This window comes from Natrix helvetica (assembly GCF_964273705.1).
Source record: "Natrix helvetica genome assembly, chromosome: 4".
NCBI lineage: Eukaryota > Metazoa > Chordata > Lepidosauria > Squamata > Natricidae > Natrix > Natrix helvetica.
In genome coordinates this window covers 2971282-2990771 of record NC_138550.1, presented here as the reverse complement: position 1 = coordinate 2990771, position 19490 = coordinate 2971282, and the positions used below count along the sequence as shown (strand labels likewise).

At 44.6% G+C, this 19490-nt stretch overlaps 2 protein-coding genes across 2 annotated transcripts in view; one reads left to right on the top strand and one right to left on the bottom strand.

The window, feature by feature from the left end:
- The window catches only part of RELT (RELT TNF receptor), a 483787-nt gene that overhangs the window by 113283 nt on the left and 351014 nt on the right, over window positions 1-19490 (top strand). The window lies entirely within an intron of this gene.
- FCHSD2 (FCH and double SH3 domains 2) overlaps window positions 1-19490 on the bottom strand; it is a 154405-nt gene that overhangs the window by 132337 nt on the left and 2578 nt on the right. The window contains exon 2 of the mRNA XM_081952364.1: window positions 15865-15962. Coding sequence (XP_081808490.1) covers window positions 15865-15962 — 98 coding nt within the window. The remainder of the gene's footprint in view (window positions 1-15864; window positions 15963-19490) is intronic.

Sequence of the window (19490 nt, the reverse complement as noted above, 5' to 3'; positions counted from 1 at the left end):
TGTGGACTTCAATTCCCAGAATTCCCCAGCCAGCATGGGGTCTGCTAGATGCTAGCCAGTCTGCTAGATGTGTGCTACTCATCAGCTTAAGTCAGGGGTGTCCAAACTTGGGAACTTTAAGACTTGTGGACTTCAACTCCCAGAATTCCCCAGCCACCATGGCTGGATGGGGAATTCTGGGAATTGAAGTCCACAAGTCTTAAAGTTCTCAAGTTTGGACACCCCTGGCATAGGATAAAACGATGCTTATAAAAATGTTAATGAAAGAGGGGAAAGAAAAGGTTGTCATTAAAAGAGGAATGCAGAGAAATACTAATGGACGAGAGTTTAAAAGGGGGGGGGGAGGGTTTTTTGGAAGTGGGTGTCTTAGAAGCCGCAGGCAACGTGAACGGCATGGCAAGCGAAAAGGTTTTAAGTTATTGGAAAGGAAAGTGAAGCGAGGAAAGGCTCTGAAAACCAGCCACGCCACCCAGGTAAGCCTCTGGCCATTTCGGCTGAACTTGCAAAAGGAAAGGAATGTGCGAAGGGATCGGGATTCGGATGGGACACAAATGGGACATTCCAGCATGGTAGCCTAGAAAAGGGGGAGGAACCACTTCCCTATGGCTTGCCAAGAAGACAGCATGAATATTAGGATGATCAGAGGGCATTTTGGCCTGCGTCGCAGAACCGGCAGGAACCCAGGCTGGCCACGCCCCTGAACCGGTTCCTCGGTCGCCCCTGCCGTTGCCAGCATGTTGTTGAGTGATGCGCGTGCATGCACAGTTCACATGCATGCGCGAAGAACAATTTATATTGAACTAAGCGCGCAAGCGCAGTGCAATTTGGCGCGAAGCGAACCGGTAGCAAAACCTCTGAGGACGATGGCTTGTCACAATCAGCGAGTAGTCTGGGGCAGCCTTAGCAACTTTAAGACTGGTGGACTTCAACTCCCAGAGTTCCTTTGCTGGCTGAGGAACTCTGGGAGTTGAAGTCCACCAGTCTTAAAGCTGCCATGGTTGAAGAGCCCTGGTTTAGACTGTGAGCTGGTGGGTTGGTTTTCAAACATTTCATTACCAGGCTAGGTAACATCTTCAGTGGAGTTTAAGGGAGGTGAGGCCAAATTTTTTTAAAAAAAAAACATCATCCAAGAACAGCGGTCAAACGGCCCAATTCCCCGATCCTTCATCTCTATGCACACCGACACCAAACAGCTCGAGTGCAGCAACACAAAAACCATCGGCCACGCCTACCACACCCCATCCCACTTTTCGAAGTCTGGCACTCCGCAAGCAATTCCTTCAACGGACAGGTGGACCTAGGGGAGGGGAGAGAAGAAGGGAGGGAAGGAGAAAGGGGGAAGGGAGAAGAAGTAGGGTTGTTGCAAAATATGATAGGTCAAAAGTGTCCTCGGGTGGCAAAAGTGCGTGCATCTAATGCCCCCCGAAGGCCTCGCCCCCCCATCAATGCACACGAGACCCGTTTTGGTGCTAGCGGGCATCCCTGAAGCCTTCTGGGGACCAAAAATGGGGTGGGGGGGAGCCACAAGTGAGTGCGACTCCCCCCCCTATGCATGCGCACATCTCTCCCAGCAGAGACCCAAAAATCAGCTGGCCAGCGAGAGGCGCATGCACAGTGGAGTTGTCCTGGGCGACAGCTCGCGTTCCCGCAGACATGCGTACCACAGGTTTGCCATCACTGCCCTAGACCATTTCAGACGAATGGCTGTCCAATCTCTCCTTTAAAATCTCCAGGGATGGACTCCCTACAATGCCTGAAGGGAAGCTTCTTGCCAAACCTCTGAAAGGATGTGCCGTAATGTTATCTGCGCAGCGTGTGTGCAAATCCAAGCTGTTCGACCATTTCTGTCAACGCACGGGTTTTCTAAATGACACCCAAGATTTGTTTTGGCCATCCCCCCCCCGTGCAACCATCAACGCTGGCAACACGTTGAATGGCACCATATCTCTTTCAATTTTGATTTTTCAGATCTTGAAACTTCTCTTGCCACCTCCATTATCCCCACCGCCTTCTTCTCCACTGCAGTTCCCCTATTTTTTTCGACCATGTCTCTCCTTTAAGTTTTCATTATGACCGCGACAATGTCACGCCGTTGCTGACAAGCAGTTGATGCAATATTATAATTATATATTTTTATTCTATATATCCACCTGCCTACCAGAATAACAGAGCTGGGACCTTGGAGGTCCTCTAGTCTAACCCCCTGATCAAGCCGGAGCTCCCACACCAGGGTGACGGCTAATCTTTTTGTTGTCACGTGCCAAAAGCGTGCGTGCACACCTGCGATAGTGCGTACCCGGCCCCACCCCCATAATGCATACGCCCCAGCCCCGTGCATGCGTGTGTGACCCCCCCGCCCCCTCCTGCCCATTTTGGGTGTCCAGATTGGTGCAGGAGGCTTTCCAGGCGCAAAACGGGGAACAGGGATGCAATGTCCTCCCGCGCATGAGCCCCTACCCATGAATACGCGCATGCGTCTCCCACATATGCCCCGCCCTCCGCACATGCGCGGCAGAGACCCAAAGACCAGCTAGACGGCACATGCACAGTGGTGCTGGGCTGGGGTGACGGCTGGCATGGCTGCCATAGGTTCACGATCATGGCCCTCTATCATTGCAGGCAAATGTTTATCCAATCTCTTCTTAAAAGCCTCCAGGGATGAAGCACCCACAACTTCTGGAGGCCAGTTGTTCCACTGGTTAATTGTCCTCATGGTCAGGAAGTTTCTCCTTAGTTCCAGGTTGCTTCTCTCCTTGATTAGTTTCAATACAATACAATACAATACAATAGTAGAGTTGGAAGGGACCTTGGAGGTCTTCTAGTCCAACCCCCTGCCTAGGCAGGAAACCCTATACCGTTTCAGACAAATAGCTATCCAACATCTTCTTAAAGACTTCCAGTGTTGGGGCATTCACAACTTCTGGAGGCAATCTGTTCCACTGATTAATTGTTCTCACTGTCAGGAAATTTCTCCTCAGTTCTAAGTTGCTTCTCTCCTTGATTAGTTTCCACCCATTGCTTCTTGTTCTACCCTCAGGTGCCTTGGAGAATAGTTTGACTCCCTCTTCTTTGGGGCAGCCCCTGAGATATTGGAAGACTGCTATCATGTCTCCCCTAGTCCTTCTTTCTCTTAAGCTAAACATACCCAGTTCCTGCAACCGTTCTTCATATGTTTTAGTCTCCAGTCCCCTAATCATCTTTGTTGCTCTTCTCTGCACTCTTTCTAGAGTCTCCACATCTTTTTTACATCGTGGCGACCAGAACTGAATGGCGTATTCCAAGTGTGGCCTTACCAAGGCATTATAAAGTGGTATTTCCACCCATTGCTTCTTGTCCTGCCCTCAGGGGGCTTTGGAGAATAGCTTGACCCCCCCTCTTCTTTGGGGCACATACCTACCTACCTACCTACCTACCTACCTACCTACCTACCTATCAGGGCTCTCCAGATTTGGCAACTTTAAGACTTGTGGAGTTCAACTTGCAGAATTCCTCTGGCTGAGGAATTCCGCGAGTTGAAGTCCACAAGTCTTAAAAGTTGCCAAGTTTGAAGACCCTCCTGATCTAAAACTCAAAATGACAAAAGTACCTATACTCTCGTCCTTTGATTTTCCCCAAATAACACATCCATTGAATCCCCAAAGCTGAGTCTCTGAGGGTATCTTATTTTTCTCGCCATGGATTATGTACCCACACAAATAAATAGCTGATTAGCTCTTTTAAGAAAAAGAAAGACATACAAACATAATAATCCAGGATGAGCTGTCCTAACTTGGCTAAGAAAAATGAAATTGATGGCATTGCTATTTTGGGCTTACAAACTCACATTTTCAAGATTCTTCCCTGCTATTCAGGGGATATGAATTTATCCTCCAGCCAATATTCCAGTGCCAGAAGATTTCAGCTTCAAAGAAAACAGACCAGCTGCCAAAACTGATTTCACAGACCTTCAGATGTCCATGTTGTTGTCTTGTTGTTGCAAAGAGTTTTGGCAAGTGTGTGCCCGTAGGAAATCCCAGGGGGAGTAAAAAAAAAGCTAAGGAATTTGCTGAATCTACCAACGTTTTGGGAATGGACTTACACACTTTTTTGGGCACAAATTACACCTTCCTGGCATTCAACCGAGGAGGCCAATAACCTGCTTAGCTGCATCCAAGAATAATTGCTAGCTGCATCTGATGTTTTGCAAGAATTTGAACAAGCACCGACAGTATTAATAGAATAATTAGAGGGTAGAACGAAAGCACGGCAGAAACCGAGATCTATCTTTTGACCCATAGGAGGGGAAAAAAGTCTGCAGGATGTCTGCATTTTCAAAACTCGCCCAGCTGTCCAGGAAAAGGCCAAAAGAAAGACATCTTGAGGGTTGAGTGAGGCTTTAGAAGGCAGCATTTTCACTGCTGAGCAAAAATCAAGGACGTGAGGGCATAGCTTCGAATCAACAGGAGGGAACTCCAGAACGGCATGCGAAAGGGGAGAGTTTAACGGAAAGAGGGGTGGAAGCCTGGAACCAGCTTCCAGCAGAGATAAGTAGGCCAGTAACTGAGTTTAAACATGGTTGGGAGAAACACACGCCTATCGTCCGACTAGGATGGATGGATGGATAGATGGATGGAAAGATGTAGATACTGAGGGATAGATGATAGATAGATAGATAGATAGATAGATAGATAGATAGAAAGAAAGAAGGAAGTTATATAGATGGATGGATGGATGGATGGATGGATGGATGGATGGATGGAAGGAAGGAGATACTGATGAATGGATGGAAAGATGTAGATACTGTGGGATAGATGATAGATAGATCGATAGAAAGAAGTTATATAGATAGATAAAGGAAGGAAGGAAGGAAGGAAGGAAGGAAGGAAGGAAGGAAGGAAGGAAGGAGATACTGATGGATGGATGGAGGGACAGACATAGAGATGGACGGATGGAAAGATGTAGATACTGAGGGATAGATAGATAGATAGATAGATAGATAGATAGATAGATAGATAGACGTAGAGATGAATGGATAGATGGACAGAAAGATGTAGATACTGAGGGATAGACAGACAGACATAGAGATGAATGGATGGATAGATGTAGATACTGAGGGATAGATAGAGAAATAGATAGATAGATAGATAGATAGATAGATAGATAGATAGAGGGAGATGGAAGGCAGGAAGGGAGGGAGGGAGGGGGGAAGGAGATACCGAGGGATGGATATATAAATATAAAAAAATTAAATTATATAAAAAATAATAAAATTAATGAATAAAATTAATGAATAAAAATAAGAAATACATAAATGAAAATCAATAATTAAAAACAATCAATTAATGAATTAATTAAAAATAAAACAAAAGCAAACCAACAAGCAAAGTTCTCCAAGGGCAGACCCCTGCATTCTTTCCCTGCCCACATCCGAAGATACGGAGGCTTTCAGTCTAAGCAATTCCAGAAATGGAGAGAGAGAGAGAGAGAGATAGGAGACTTAGCAGAGAGAGAGATTATCGCCTTCCCTTTTGCAAATATGAAATTGCTACAGGATCTGTCCTGAAAAAGAGTCGCAAAAAAGGTAAGACTGGGACGCTTAAAACCCTGGATTTCATGAATGTTTTTCCTCTCCGTTTCTCCTATAATAATTGCTCAGCTTGCAAATGTACCTGAACAATTATGGTCCATGAAAGGCCTGTTGAGGAAAGAGCGAAGCAGGTGCCTTATTCAGGCGGAAAGAAATGCTTGCAAAGGGATTGACTGAGCTGGCAGGAGAGTTTGTCAAGTCTTTTCCCACCAGGCTGCTGTTCTAATTTTGAGAAATGACATTTAGGCCAGTCCTTGCTTTGTACATGGGATAAACCAGCATTCCCAACCATGTTTATCCTGCAGGATAAACCCCGTTTGAGAACCGGCGATCGTTACCACGTAGCTACTACACCCACATTCATGTAAACAGGTTTCCAGGTGAGTGAGCCTTGACGTAAGTCATAAAGTGATTCATTTTTGACAGCTGTCACCTACTCAGCTGAAGAGCCACACTTGGGAGGGGCGTGTCCAGGCGCCTCAAACGGACAGGCAGTCCTCGGCCTACGACCAGAATCGAGCCCAACATTTCCAACGGTAAGCAAGACGGTTCAATGGGTTTCGCCCCATTCTACGACCTTCCTTGCCACGGCTGTTAAGCGAATCCCTGCCAGTTAGTAATAAGATTTTGCTAAGTAAATCTGGCTTCCCCCATTGTCAGAAGGTCCCTTGACACCGGGATGCTGCAACCGTCATAAGTATGAATCAGTGGCCAAGCGTCCGAATTTTGATCCTGTGACCACGGGGGAGGCTGCAACGGTCGTAAGTGTGAAAAACGGCCACAAGTCGCTTTTCCAGTGCCGTTGTAACTTCATCACTAAATGAACTATTGCAAGTCGAGGACTACCTGTATGCAACAGCCACTTTCTTAAAAGGTGGAAGGCTATTTTGGGGGGACAAATTTATTAAAACCGGCCCTGTCCATCCTTAAGACGCTTCAAAGAATCGTTTTCCAGAATCGGCGAGCCACTACAGGTACTCCTCGACTTACAACCTTCACTTAGTGACCGTTCAAAGTTACAACGGCACTGAAAAAAGTGGCTTACAGCCATTTTACAAGCATTGCAGCATTCCAAATCGTCACGGGATAAAAATTCAGAATCTTGGCAACCGACTCACACTTGTGACGGTTGCGGTCTTAAGAGTCATGTGATCTCTTTTGGGACCTTCTGACAAGCAAAGTCAATGGGGAAGCCAGATTTGCTTAACAACTGCAGTGATTCACTTAAAAACGGTGAAAGGTCATTAAAAAAACAGGGCAAAACCTCACTTAGCAAATGTCCCACTTAGCAACAGGAATTTTGGGCTCCATCGTGCTTGTAAGTAGAGGGCTACCTGCAGAAAAGGTATTTTTGTTGTTAAAATTCTAAAACTGTGCAAATCATTTCACCTCCTCGGACATTTAAGCAGCTTTAACACAGCAGCTGCAGGGATCCCCTTAACAAGAAAGGGAAGGAAAATCATAAAAACAGGGGCGGGAAACTCAATTACCAGCTGTCTCGCTTAGCAACAGAAATTTCGGGCGCAGCTGTGGCCATACGCCCAAGGACCTGCTGCCCTGAAAGACTGCATTTTGCACACAGCAGCCACTTGTCAGCTGCATTGTTCCAGCAAGCCTCCCTCCGGCCTGCTTCAAAACACAGCTTTAGGGCAATTAGATGTTATGAAAATAGCCAACTTACTGGAACTAATTAAACGATCGCGCTGGCTTCATACCGGACCAAATTCCAGCCTGCGTTGGGAGACACAGCAGCTCATTGTTCCCAGCAGTTACTATTTTATCCACAGACAATTACGTTTATTACCTATCCATTTCGGTTTAAATGGGAGTAGCGGAGAAGGGTGTTTGTGTGTGTGGTTCCCCCCCCCCACTGCCCGTCCGGACAATAGATCCAATATTAGAAGCGGTTCTAATATTTTTAGGCACTGCAACATCACGCGTGAGTCACTGCAGGACGTGAAGGAGCAGCTGACGGATCCAACTCAAGGCGCCTGGGTGAAATCCTGATTTACAGAGAGCCCCACGTGGTTTGCAAGGCGGAGGCATCGACAGACAGGTGACTCACAGGTCTGACTTGCAGCTGCATTAACGGGCACGGATGGGAAAACCTGCCCTAAGGTCTCGCCTCCAGCCAAGGATTCCTGATGTTATGTGTGAACGGGCGGTGTTCCTGTGTACAGGACAGAAGGCAGGACAACGGATGGGAACTCATCAAGGAGAGAAGCAACCTGGAACTAAGGAGAAACTTCCGAACAGTGAGGGCAATTAAACAGTGGAACTGCTTGCCACCAGAAGTTGTGGGGGCTCCAACACTGGAGGTTTTCAAGAAGAGACTGGACAACCATTTGTCTGACAGGGTATAGGGTCTCCTGCTTGAGCAGGGGGTTGGACTAGAAGACCTCCAAGTTCCCTTCCAGCTCTGTTATTCCGGGAGGGAGGGAGGGATAGATAGATATTGAATAGAGAGAAAGATGGATAATAGCTAGCTAGATGATAGCTAAACAAGTAGATAGATGATAGAATAGATAGGAGAGAGAGAGTGAGAGTTATGGATAGACAGACAGCAGAGGGAAAAGAGATAGATAGATAGATAGATAGATAGATAGATAGATAGATAGATAGATAGATAGATAGATAGATAGATAGATAGATGATAGAGAGTGCGTTATGGATAGATAGACAACAGAGAGAAAAAGAGATAGGTAGATAGATGATAGATTGATAGATCGATGATTGATAGATCAATGATTGATAGATAAGAGATAGATGATTGATTGATAAATAGATAATAGAGATAGATAGATAGATAGATAGATAGATAGATAGATGATAGGGAGTGAGTGAGTGAGTGAGTTATGGATAGACAGCAGAGAGAAAAAGAGATAGGTACATAGATGATTGATAGACAGATAAGAGATAAGAGATAGATAGACAGATAGGTGATTGATTTGATAGATTGATAAATAGATGATAGATAGAAAATAGGTAAGATAGAAAGATAAATAGATACAGATAAATAGATAGGGGGTGTGTGAGGGAAAGAGAGAGAGAGAATAAGTGGTTTTAAAGAAAACTCTGGACAGCCATTTATATGAAATGGTATGAGGTCTTGAGCAGAGGGTTGGACTAGAAGACCTCTAAGGCCCCTTCCAGCTCTACTCTGATTGATTGATTGATTGAGCGCCCTTTGCGGACTCTCGTCCTGTCCTCCAACCATGGCAGCTATATTCCAGACAGACATCAACACCTTCCCCTTGGAGATGAATTAGTGTGCCAAATATTCATCTTCCAGCTTCCAGAGTTGAGAAGATTTCGATATTTGTGGTTTTTAAGCTTTGCACCCAGGCAAGCAAAAAGGAATGATACATACATGCCCAGAATGGTTAAGACAAAAAATAAATAATAATAATCATCAAACCACAGGCAGGTAGATCAGAATTTCCATTGCTCATAAAACAAGATGGTTTTAAGGTGAGTTGCGCCCGATTGTACGCCCTTTTTGCCACAGCCATTAAGCGAATCATTGCGGTTGTTAAGTGAGTCTGCTTGTTGGAAGTCGGCTGTGAAGGTTGTGGATAGTGACCCCATGAGAGCTACAACTGTCGTAAACACATATCGGTTGACATTTGCAGCATCCTGAGGTCCTGGGACCATTTTTTTTTTAAACTACGGTTTTGCTGAAAACCAACATTTATTTCCAGTTTTGGGGGGAAAACTGCACCCACAGTAAACTACTGGTTTATTTAACAACCGTGGAGATTTGTTCACAATGGCCAGAAAAATGATAATAAAATCAAGATGGCCCCATAGCCAATCCTTTTTACAACTGTGGTGGGCAGCCTCCATTATGGTCATAACTCCAGGACAGCCTGGACATAAGTCGTTCTCCGCTTACAACCGTTCTTTCGAAATTCAGCAACAGCACTGCAAAAAGAGACGTTTCTCACACTTACGACCACTGCGGCATCCCCATGCTCAGGGGCTTGGAATTCAGACGTTTGGCCACTGGCTCACACTTATGACGGTGGCAATGTCCCGGGGGGGCGGTTCCTGTGGTCCCCTTTTGTGACCTTCCCAGCTGGCTTCTGATAGGCAAAACCAATGAGGGAGGGGAGCCAGATTTCCTTAACGACCGCTTGATTCGCTTAACAGCCAAAGAGATTTGCTTAACAACCGTGGCAAAGCAGGTCATAAAATGGGGGCACAACTCACTTGACAACTGCAAATTTGGGGCTCAGTTGTCGTTGCTAAGACTACCTGTATTTGTTCCCAGGATTTCTGGAAGTTTTTTAATCAAACGTATTTCCTCTGGCAAAGGAATAACAGAGTCAGAAAGGACCTTGGAGATCATCTAGTCCAACCCCAGCTCAGGCAAGAAATCCTGTATAATTCAAACCAGCATACAAGTCCCAAAGCTTGTCTACACATTGTCTTTCTTCTTTAGCCATTAAAAAAAACCCACCGCAGAACGTAGTTTTGAGATCCACAAATCGGTTTAGCGTACGCTCGTATTTCTTATGTCTCTTCCTCCCCACCTCGTAAATGTGATTTTTATGCACGCACAAGGGAGCAGAGTTTTAAAAGACAGCTAAACTGAGATTAGAGTGGATTGGAACCTCTGAAATATTGGAAAAAAGATGGAAATTAAAGGAAGACATCTGTCGCCTTACCAGCCACTTCAAAATCCTCTCTTTAAAAACTCCACCAACGGGCACTAAAGCACATTTAAACCTAGAAGTGCTAATTCATTAACCTCCAACAATTAACAATGCATATTTGACATCTGAATTAACTTTAAAACCCTGACGATTTGGGGAAGGGGGACGATTTTCTCACTGCCAAGGCAGGTAATCAACACCGCCTAAAGTTGATTTAAAAAAAAAAACTTTTCAGCATCTGCATATTTTACAACAGAAATAAGGAGCAAACAGAAATGTTTAAAAAATACAGAGTTGTTGGCTGACAGGAGATTTGTGCAGCTCATGTTTAAAAGATGATAAAAGTGGGAGGGGGAACTATCAATGTGTCTGCCGGCCAATTAACAATACATTTTTGAAATCCAGCAAATCTTTTTTGCATTTAGAAGTTGTAATGACAGCGGCAGGAGGGAAATCAGAGTGCCAGGAATCTTGCATGTTGCAGTTTGATGGCTCCCAGAAACCCAGGCTGGCTGGGGGATTAGAGGTCTTCTAGTCCAACCCCCTGCTCAAGCGGTAGACCCTATACCTATAAGCAATGTATGCATTATAATTGTATTCTGTCTGTCTGTCTGTCTGTCTATCTATCATCTATCTATCTATCTATCTATCTATCTATCTATCTATCTATCTATCATCTATCTATCTATCTATCGTCTATCATCTATCTATCTATCTATCTATCATCTATCTATCATCTATCTATCTATCATCTATCCATCCATCCATCCATCTCTATCTCTCTCCCTCCCTCTCTCTATCCCTCAGTATCTACATCTTTCCATCCATCCATTTCTATGTCTGTCTGTCTGTCTGTCTCTCCATCCCATCCATCCATCAGTATCTCCTTCTTTCCATCCATCTACCTACCTACCTACTTACCAGAATGACAGTTGGAAGAGACCTTGGAGGTCTTCTAGCCCAACCCCTGCTCAAGCAGGAGACCCTATACTCATAAGCAATGTATGCATTATAATTGTATTTTTATCTATCATCTATCTATCTATCTATCTATCAATCAATCAATCAATCAATCTATCTATCTATCTATCATCTACCTATCTATCTATCTCCATCCATCCATCCATCCATCCATCTCTCTATCTCTTTCTATCTCTCAGTATCTACATCTTTCCATCCATCTATCTCTATGTCTGTCTGTCTATCTGTCTCTGTCTCTCCATCTATCCATCCATCCATCCATCCATCCATCCATCCATATCTCCTTCTTTCCTTCCTTCCTTCCTTGCTTCCTTCTATCCATCCATCCATCCATATCTCCTTCCTTCCTTCCTTCTTCCATCCATCCATCCATTCACATACCCCCTCACCTATCTACCAGAATGACAGAGTTGGAAGGGACCTTGGAGGTCTTCTAGTCTAACCCCCTCCTCAAGCAGGAGCCCCTATACCATTTCAGACAATTTTTTATCCAATCTCTTCTTAAGAACCTCCAGTGTTGGGAGCACCCACAACTTCTGGTGGCAAGCTGTTCCACTGGTTAATTGTTCTAACTGTCAGGAAATTTCTCCTCAGTTCTAAGTTGCTTCTCTCCTTGATTAGTTTCCACCCATTGCTTCTTGTTCTACCCTCAGTTGCCTTGGAGAATAGTTTTGACTCCCTCTTCTTTGTGGCAACCCCTGAGATATTGGAACACTGCTATCATGTCTCCCCTGGTCCTTCTTTCTATTAAACTAGACATACCCAGTTCCTGCAACCGTTCTTCGTATGTTTTAGCCTCCAGTCCCCTAATCCTCTTTCTTGCTCTTCTCTGCACTCTTTCTAGAGTCTCCACATCTTTTCTACATGATGGTGACCAAAACTGAATGCAGTATTCCAAGTGTGGCCTTCCCAAGGCCTTATAAAGTGGTATTAACCCTTCACGTGATCTTGATTCTCTCCCTCTGTTGATGCAGCCTAGAACTGTGTTGGCTTTTTTGGCAGCTGCTGCCCACGGCTGGCTCCTATTTCAATGGTTGTCCACTAGGACTCCAAGATCCCTCTCACAGTTACTACTGTTGAGCCAGGTACCACCTATACTGTACTTGCGCATGTCAAAGATATCAAACACCATAGCAATAGGAATTCCAGCTCTGTTCCTTTCCATGAGTCAAACCGGAAATCCTTTTTCCATCGGGGTGGGTGGTGGGTGGGTGGGAGTAACCAAGCCCTCCTCCCTCGGTGCCCTCCGTCTTATTTCCGTCTGTGAATTATTTCCTTCCCATCTTGCACTGAAAAGCTTTGACATCTGCTTTACCAACCGAGCCTTAATTGGCCAAGCTGTTGAGGCAACACGGTGCCAGTTCAGTGTTTCAGAATCAGGCGCTTACAAATAAGGAACAATGTTCTCCCGGCGGTGTCCAAGGGGAGTTAGCTCTTCGGGAGGCCAACTGTAACCTCAAGTGGTCATTAAGTAAGCGTCCATAAGTCGAGGACTGTCCGTATGGGGAAAGATTGAAGGGACCCCGCGTAGGGAGGACCATTAACCGGTGGAACAGAAGTTGTTGGGTGCTCCATCACTGGAGGTTTTTAAGAAGAGATTGTCTGAAATGGTAGGGGGCCTCCTGCTTGAGCAGGGGGTTGGACTAGATGACCTCCAAGCTCCCTTCCAGCTCTATTCTTACAACCACTGCATGGTCAAATATCAAAATTCAGACACTTGGCAACTGGCATGTATTCATGACGGTTGCAAATGCCTGGGGGGAGGGGGGGGGGGCTGGCCTTATTTCCCCCTTTTGCAACCTTCTGACAATGGGGACTTGCTCAACAACTTACTTATCCACAGCGATTCACTTAACAACTATGGCAAGGGAGGTGGTGAAATGGGGCAAACTCACTTAACAACTATCTTGCTTAGCAATGGAGGCTCGGTTTTGATCACCAGTTGAACATTTAAGATGATGTTGGATAACCATTTGTCTGAAACAGTATGGGGCAGGGGGGTGCAAACTTGGGAACTTTAAGACTTGTGGACTTCAACTCCCAGAATTCCCCAGCCAGCATGGCTGGCTGGGGAATTCTGGGAGTTGAAGTCCACAAGTCTTAAAGCTCTCAAGTTTGCTCACCCCTGGTATAGGGTTTCCTGCCTAGGCAGGGGGTTGGACTAGAAGACCTCCAAGGCCCCTTCCAACTCTGCTATTCTATTCTATTTTCTGCGCTAAGATCCTTTAACAAATGTAACACTTCCACTGCAATTTCCAAACTCTTACACAGTACTTTCACAGCAATTTCCTACAGTGCTTTCCAAATAACAAGTTCATTTTTCTTTGTGGTTAAGACAAAACAACTTTTTTTTTTAAATGTTATGTATGAGGTACTGCCCCTGCACTCATGCCAGCCATCTATTCATTTGAGTTTAGACGTTTTTGATTAGGTTATAGAATAAAATACAAAAGCAAATAGGAAGTCACAGTGGGGGAGGGGGGGAAAGAAGGGGAAAGAGAAGTGATGGGACGGGGAGTGGGGGAGGAAACTTTTTAAAAATGACTTCTGACTCCCTCTGTTGCAGTAAAATTAAGCACTAACGTCAAACCACCTCTTTTGATTTCTCCGTAATACTATGAGCTAGCCACTTCTGTAAAAAACAATTCACCTAAAATCAAAGGTTCATTTTTTTCTCCCCACACACCTCAAGGGCAAAGTTGTCTCCACGCGACAACAAAAGTACTTATATTCTTTTCTTTATTCTTGCCAGCCGTGCATTTATGATATCATTGGTTCTCAAACGCTGAGAAGATAACCTTGGCAAGACATTCTGTTCAGCCAACGCAAACTTTTCAGACAAGGATGTACCCATCGGGACAAGCAGAACAAACTCCTTAACGATCATAAAATGCAATCCTTATGGATGGGAACAAATACCTCACAGACAATAGTAACCGGTCTGGCCAGCAATTTCAGTGCAAATAAATATTTTTTAAAAGGAGCGAGCATTCTTGTGGAAAAGACACAGCAAAATTTCCACCGCGACACCAGGAGGATCTTAATGCCAGATAAGCATCCTGAGACAGATTGACTATTGACAAGACGGCTTTATCACGCCGAATGCTTTCCAATTTGCTAAGAAAGTCCTCGGAATTGCCACTGTATGTAGGAGTAATTTGCAAGGCGCCCTAATCGTGCTGGATTTGCAATCAGAAATCCCACCAACGCTGATGTCTTATTGATTGCATGCAAATATTTCTTTGCATGCCTGTCCAAGAAATCAATGCTCTCTTACACCAAGCCAATGAATATTTCTCCAGCTCGCTTTCCTCCCCATGGATTCTTTTAAAATAAAAAAGGGATAAAATGCTAAGGAGAAGACAGTCCAATTATGGGCATTCGTAGTACAGGTAGTCCTCAAGTTACGGCCACAATTGAGCCCAGTGCTTATGTTGCTAGGTGGAATATTTCTTAAGCGAGCTTTCCCCCATTTTACGAACTTTCTTACAACAGCTGTTAAGTGAATGAGGAACACCATCTTTAAATGAACCTGGCTTTCCCCGTTGACTGTGTCAGGAAGTCGCAAAAGGGGATCACGTGACCCCGGGACATGGCGGCCGTCATAAATATGAGTCAGCTGCGAAAGTCTGACTCTTGATCACGTGACCACGGGGATGTTGCAAAGTGTGAAAAGTGATGAGAAGTCATTTTTTTTCCAGTGCCATTGTAGCTTTGAATGTTCACTAAATGAACTGTTATATGTTAAGGACTTACAGCCATTTCTTGAGCCACTGTTCAAAGTCACAACAGCACTGCAAAAAGTGGCTTATGACCGATCCTCCCACTTATGACCAGCAGAGATTTCCATGGTCACATGATCAAAATTCAGAGGTTTGGCAAGCGACCCCAAATTTATGACGGTCGCAATGTCCCGGGGCCACGTCATCCCCCTTTGTGACCTCCTGACAAGCAAAGTCAGTGAGAAAGTTCAGATTCACTTAACAACCGTGTTCCTAACTTAACAAATGCAGTGATTCCCTTAACAACTGAGGCAAGGAAGGTCGTAAAACGATCAAAATTTGGACGCTTGGCAACGGACTCATATTTATGACGGTTGCAGTGTCCCGGAGTGACGTGGTCCCCTCATGTGAAGTCAATGGGGAAAGCCAGATTCACTTAGCAACGGTGTTCCTAACTTAAACCACTGCAGTGATTCACTCAACAACCGTGGCAGGAAAAGTCGTAAAATGGGGCAAAACTCACGCCACCAATCTCTCACTTAGCAACAGAAATTAGTCAAGGACTAACCGGTCATTTATAAATTTGGTGGTTTTTTTTTTTCAAAAGCCAATTTGCAGAATGACCAATTCTGGCTCTGTTTGGAGGCGAAGCTGTCGAGAATCTGACTCACTTCCAGAGTCCCCAAAAAAAACCTTCAATCATTTCGGACCTCTTGGCCTCCCATCTTTGTTAACGGCCGGGCTTTGCAACTGGGGGGAAAAAACATGCATTGTGTTAGTTGCCGTTATAACTTCCAGCTGTGGCGAGGCCTTCGCGGAGTTTGAAGGCAGGAAATCTTAAAAGGAAATTCCATCAGTTCCTGGCGTTTTGTAACCCAAACTCTTGTTCCAAAAAGGAGCTCTGGGAAAAAAATAATAATCTGGCTGTTAATTGTACCTCATGTCTTCAAGTAAGTCGCATTCTGCCTGATGCTTTGCTTGAAGTTTTGTCATCTGCTCGGCCTGGATGAGTTTCAGCTCTTGAGTGATTTTCACCTAGGAAGGGAGAAAAATGTGGTTTTTAAAAAATAATTATCTTCTTCCATGTCTTTCTCGTTTAATACTGTAAATGTTGTAAGTTGGGGATTCCCCACGTTGGGCACGTTAAGACCCCTGGACTTCAACTCCCAGAATTCCCCAGCCAGCAAGTCCAGGTGTCAATCAGATCTCCTGGTTGGCTGGGGAATTCTGGGAGTTGAAGTCCAGGGGTCTTAACGTGGCCAAGGTTGGGAATCCTTTGCGTGTTAAGTGATACGCCTTTACACTCACAATTGGGATGAGAATTCCCATTGCTAAACAAAGGAATCAACCTGAATGTACAACCTTCTGCATGGTCATTAAGCAAAGCAGGTGGTTGTTAAGTGAATCCAGCTTCCTTTTATCGGTTTTGTGAGTCGGGAATTGCTTTGAAGGTAACAAATGGGCATCGCATAACCACGGTGCGACTCTGATATAAATACACACCCGTTTGCCTGCATTTTGATCGTGTGGCTGTGAGGAAGTCAGAATTGTGAGGACTGGTCGCAAGTTACTTTACTTCAGCGCGGTTGTAATATCGGTTGGTCGCTACACGAATGGTTATAAGTCAAGGATTGCCCGATATGGCTAAATACAGGTGGTCCTCGGCTTACAACAGTTCATTTAGCGACCAGAGTTATCACAGTAATTACAACTGCGACTTATGGCCACTTTTCACACTTACAACCATTGAAGCTTCTCCGTGGTAATAAAAATTCAGATACTTTAATTGATTCATATTTACGACGGTCGCAGTGTCACATGATTTCCCTTTTGTGACCTTCTGTCAAGTCAATTCACTTAACAAACCTGTTCCTAACTTGACAATTGTGGCGAGAAAGGTGATAAAAACCGGGCAAAATTCACCTAGCAAATTTTTCACTGAGCAGCAGAAAAGTGGGGGCCCCGTTGTGGTCGTAAGTTGAGGACTACCTGCACTCTGATTTCTCCTACCTTACAGCTCCCAACCAGATGGCTGCCATGTTTTCTCAAAAGAAATTATGCCAACATAATTTTGGAAACCGAAATGGTTTGATCTCCCTTAGAACACTCTGGAGATACAATATATTTCCTGCATTATGAATGGCATCGCAAGCAAAGTTCGCGGTGTTCCCAAATAATCAAATACCTCTGCGGAAAAGTCACCTTTATTCCCCTGCATCAGATGGAAGCTAGCCTCGGCTAAAAAAGGAATGACAACTCGGCAATAATTCCAGCGGGGCAGGAAGCATCACTTTAAAAAGTTTCGTGAGCTCATTTTTTTTTATTTTTTAAAAAAGGCAGATCAATAAAAAGAAAAGAGAAACCTTCATCCATCCTCTCCGATCTTCGCTAGAGTCGACCATCAAGATGGTTAAGTTATTCGAAGGTTAAAGGGGTTTAAATATTAATATTCCCCGCTTTGAAGGCTCTCAGTTTAAACCCTGAAAAGAATTAAATGAACTCACGGAAACAGTTTGATAAACAAGATACAGAAATACAGAAGTGGAGGAGGAAAATGGAAAAATCCCTCCAAGAGCTAATAGGACCAAGGACCCATAATGGATTCACAGTAGGAAAAGCCACATATTAGGGAAAAAGAATATCTTAAGGACTAGCTCCTTTTCCAATTACCTCATTTTATTAACAGGCAGAAGCTCTCCTCCACTCACTGGCCCTTTCCAGCCCTGTAAAACTCCTGATATTTGCTGCCTTTTAATTAAGTGTGTTAATTGGAAAAATATCCATCAGACACCTTCAGATTTTTTTTTTTTTTTGCAAGTACTGATAGTCCTCGACTTACGGCCACAATTGGGCCCAGAATGTCTGTTGCTAAGCAAGGCAGTTCTTCAGGTTTTACCACCTTTCTCGCCACAGTTGTTAAGTGAATCCCAGCAGCTGCTAAGCTAGTCACACGGTTGTTAAGCGAGTCCAGCTTCCCCATTGACTGCTAGTCAGAATGTTGCAAAAGAGGAATCACGTGACCCCGGGACACTGCGACCGTCGTAAATATGAATCAATTAAAGCAGTGTTTCTCAACCTTGACAACTTGAAGATGTCCGGATTTCAACTCCCAGAATTCCCCAGCCAGCATTCGCTGGCTGGGGAATTCTGGGAGTTGAAGTCCAGACATCTTCAAGTTGCCAAGGTTGAAAAAACACTGAAAGTATCTGAATTTTGATTACAGCTGCAACGGTTGTAAGTGTGAAAAATGGTGGTAAGTCCCTTTTTTCCCCCATTACCGTCGTAACTCTGGTCTCGAAATGAACTGTTGTAAGTCGAGGACTACCTGTATTTAGTCACAAATACGAGTCGGTTGCCAAGCATCTGAATTTTGATCAGGTGTCTCTAGGGATGATGCAATGGTCATCCATGTAAAAAACGGTTGTGAGTTACTTTTTTGCAGGGCCTTTGCAAATTCAAGCGGTCGTTAAATGGGTTATAAGTCGGAGGACTACCTGTGATCCGTAAATGCAAAAATGTGCGCTGTTCCCCTGAATGGAAAAATGCCCATTCTTGACAGATTTGTTGTAATCCTCTGCTTTTTTTTCCACTGGTCAAGGAAAACTTTCTGATTTCCCCAGGTGGAAAAGCCCAGGTGTCAATCAGATCTCCTGCTTGGCTGGGGAATTCTGGGAGTTGAAGTCCAGGGGTCTTAACGTGGCCAAGGTTGGGAATCCTTTGCGTGTTAAGTGATACGCCTTTACACGTACTCACAATCGGGATGAGAATTCCCCTTACTAAACAAAGAAATCAACCCGAATTCACAACCTTTCGCATGGCCGTTAAGCAAATCGCGCGGTCGTTAAGTCAATCCAGCTTCCTTTTACCGGTTCTGTGAGTCGGATCACATAACCCCAGGGGACTCTGCGACTGTGGTGTATAAAGACACACCCGTTTGCCAAGTGCCTGCGTTGTGATCATGTGGCCATGAGGACATCATAATTGCGAGGACTGGTCCTAAGTTTCTTTAGTTCAGCGCCGTTGTAATATCGGTCGGCCACTATACGAGTGGTTGTAAGTCGAGGATTGCCGACCATGGCTAAATACAGGTAGTCTTCGAGATACATCAGTTCATTTTGCGATCAGAGTTACGACGGCAATTAAAAATGTGACTTAAAGTCCAGGTGTCAATCAAATTTCCTGGTTCGCTAGGGTCCAAAGTCGCGTTGCGGGAAAATTGCTCTAAGAAATGCTGTTTTTAAACTTTTCTCTCTCTCTCTAGAGAATAAGAGGGCTGCGTTCACACAGCTCTATATTTAGGAGGGGAAAGCCCAACCGTTTTGTGTTCGAAAGAAGAACAAAAGCAGGTGGGAAACGAAGCTAGTTGAGTCATTTGTGGTCACTCCATCACTGGAGGCTTTTAAGGAGACCGGACAGCCACATGTCTGAAATGGGATGGGTTCTCCTGCTTCAGCGGAGGGGGTTGGACTAGAAGACCTCCAAGGTCCCTCCAGCTTGTCCTCAACCTACAAGGGTTCATTTGGTGATCGTTCAAAGTTACAACGGAAAAAAAAGGGGGATTTA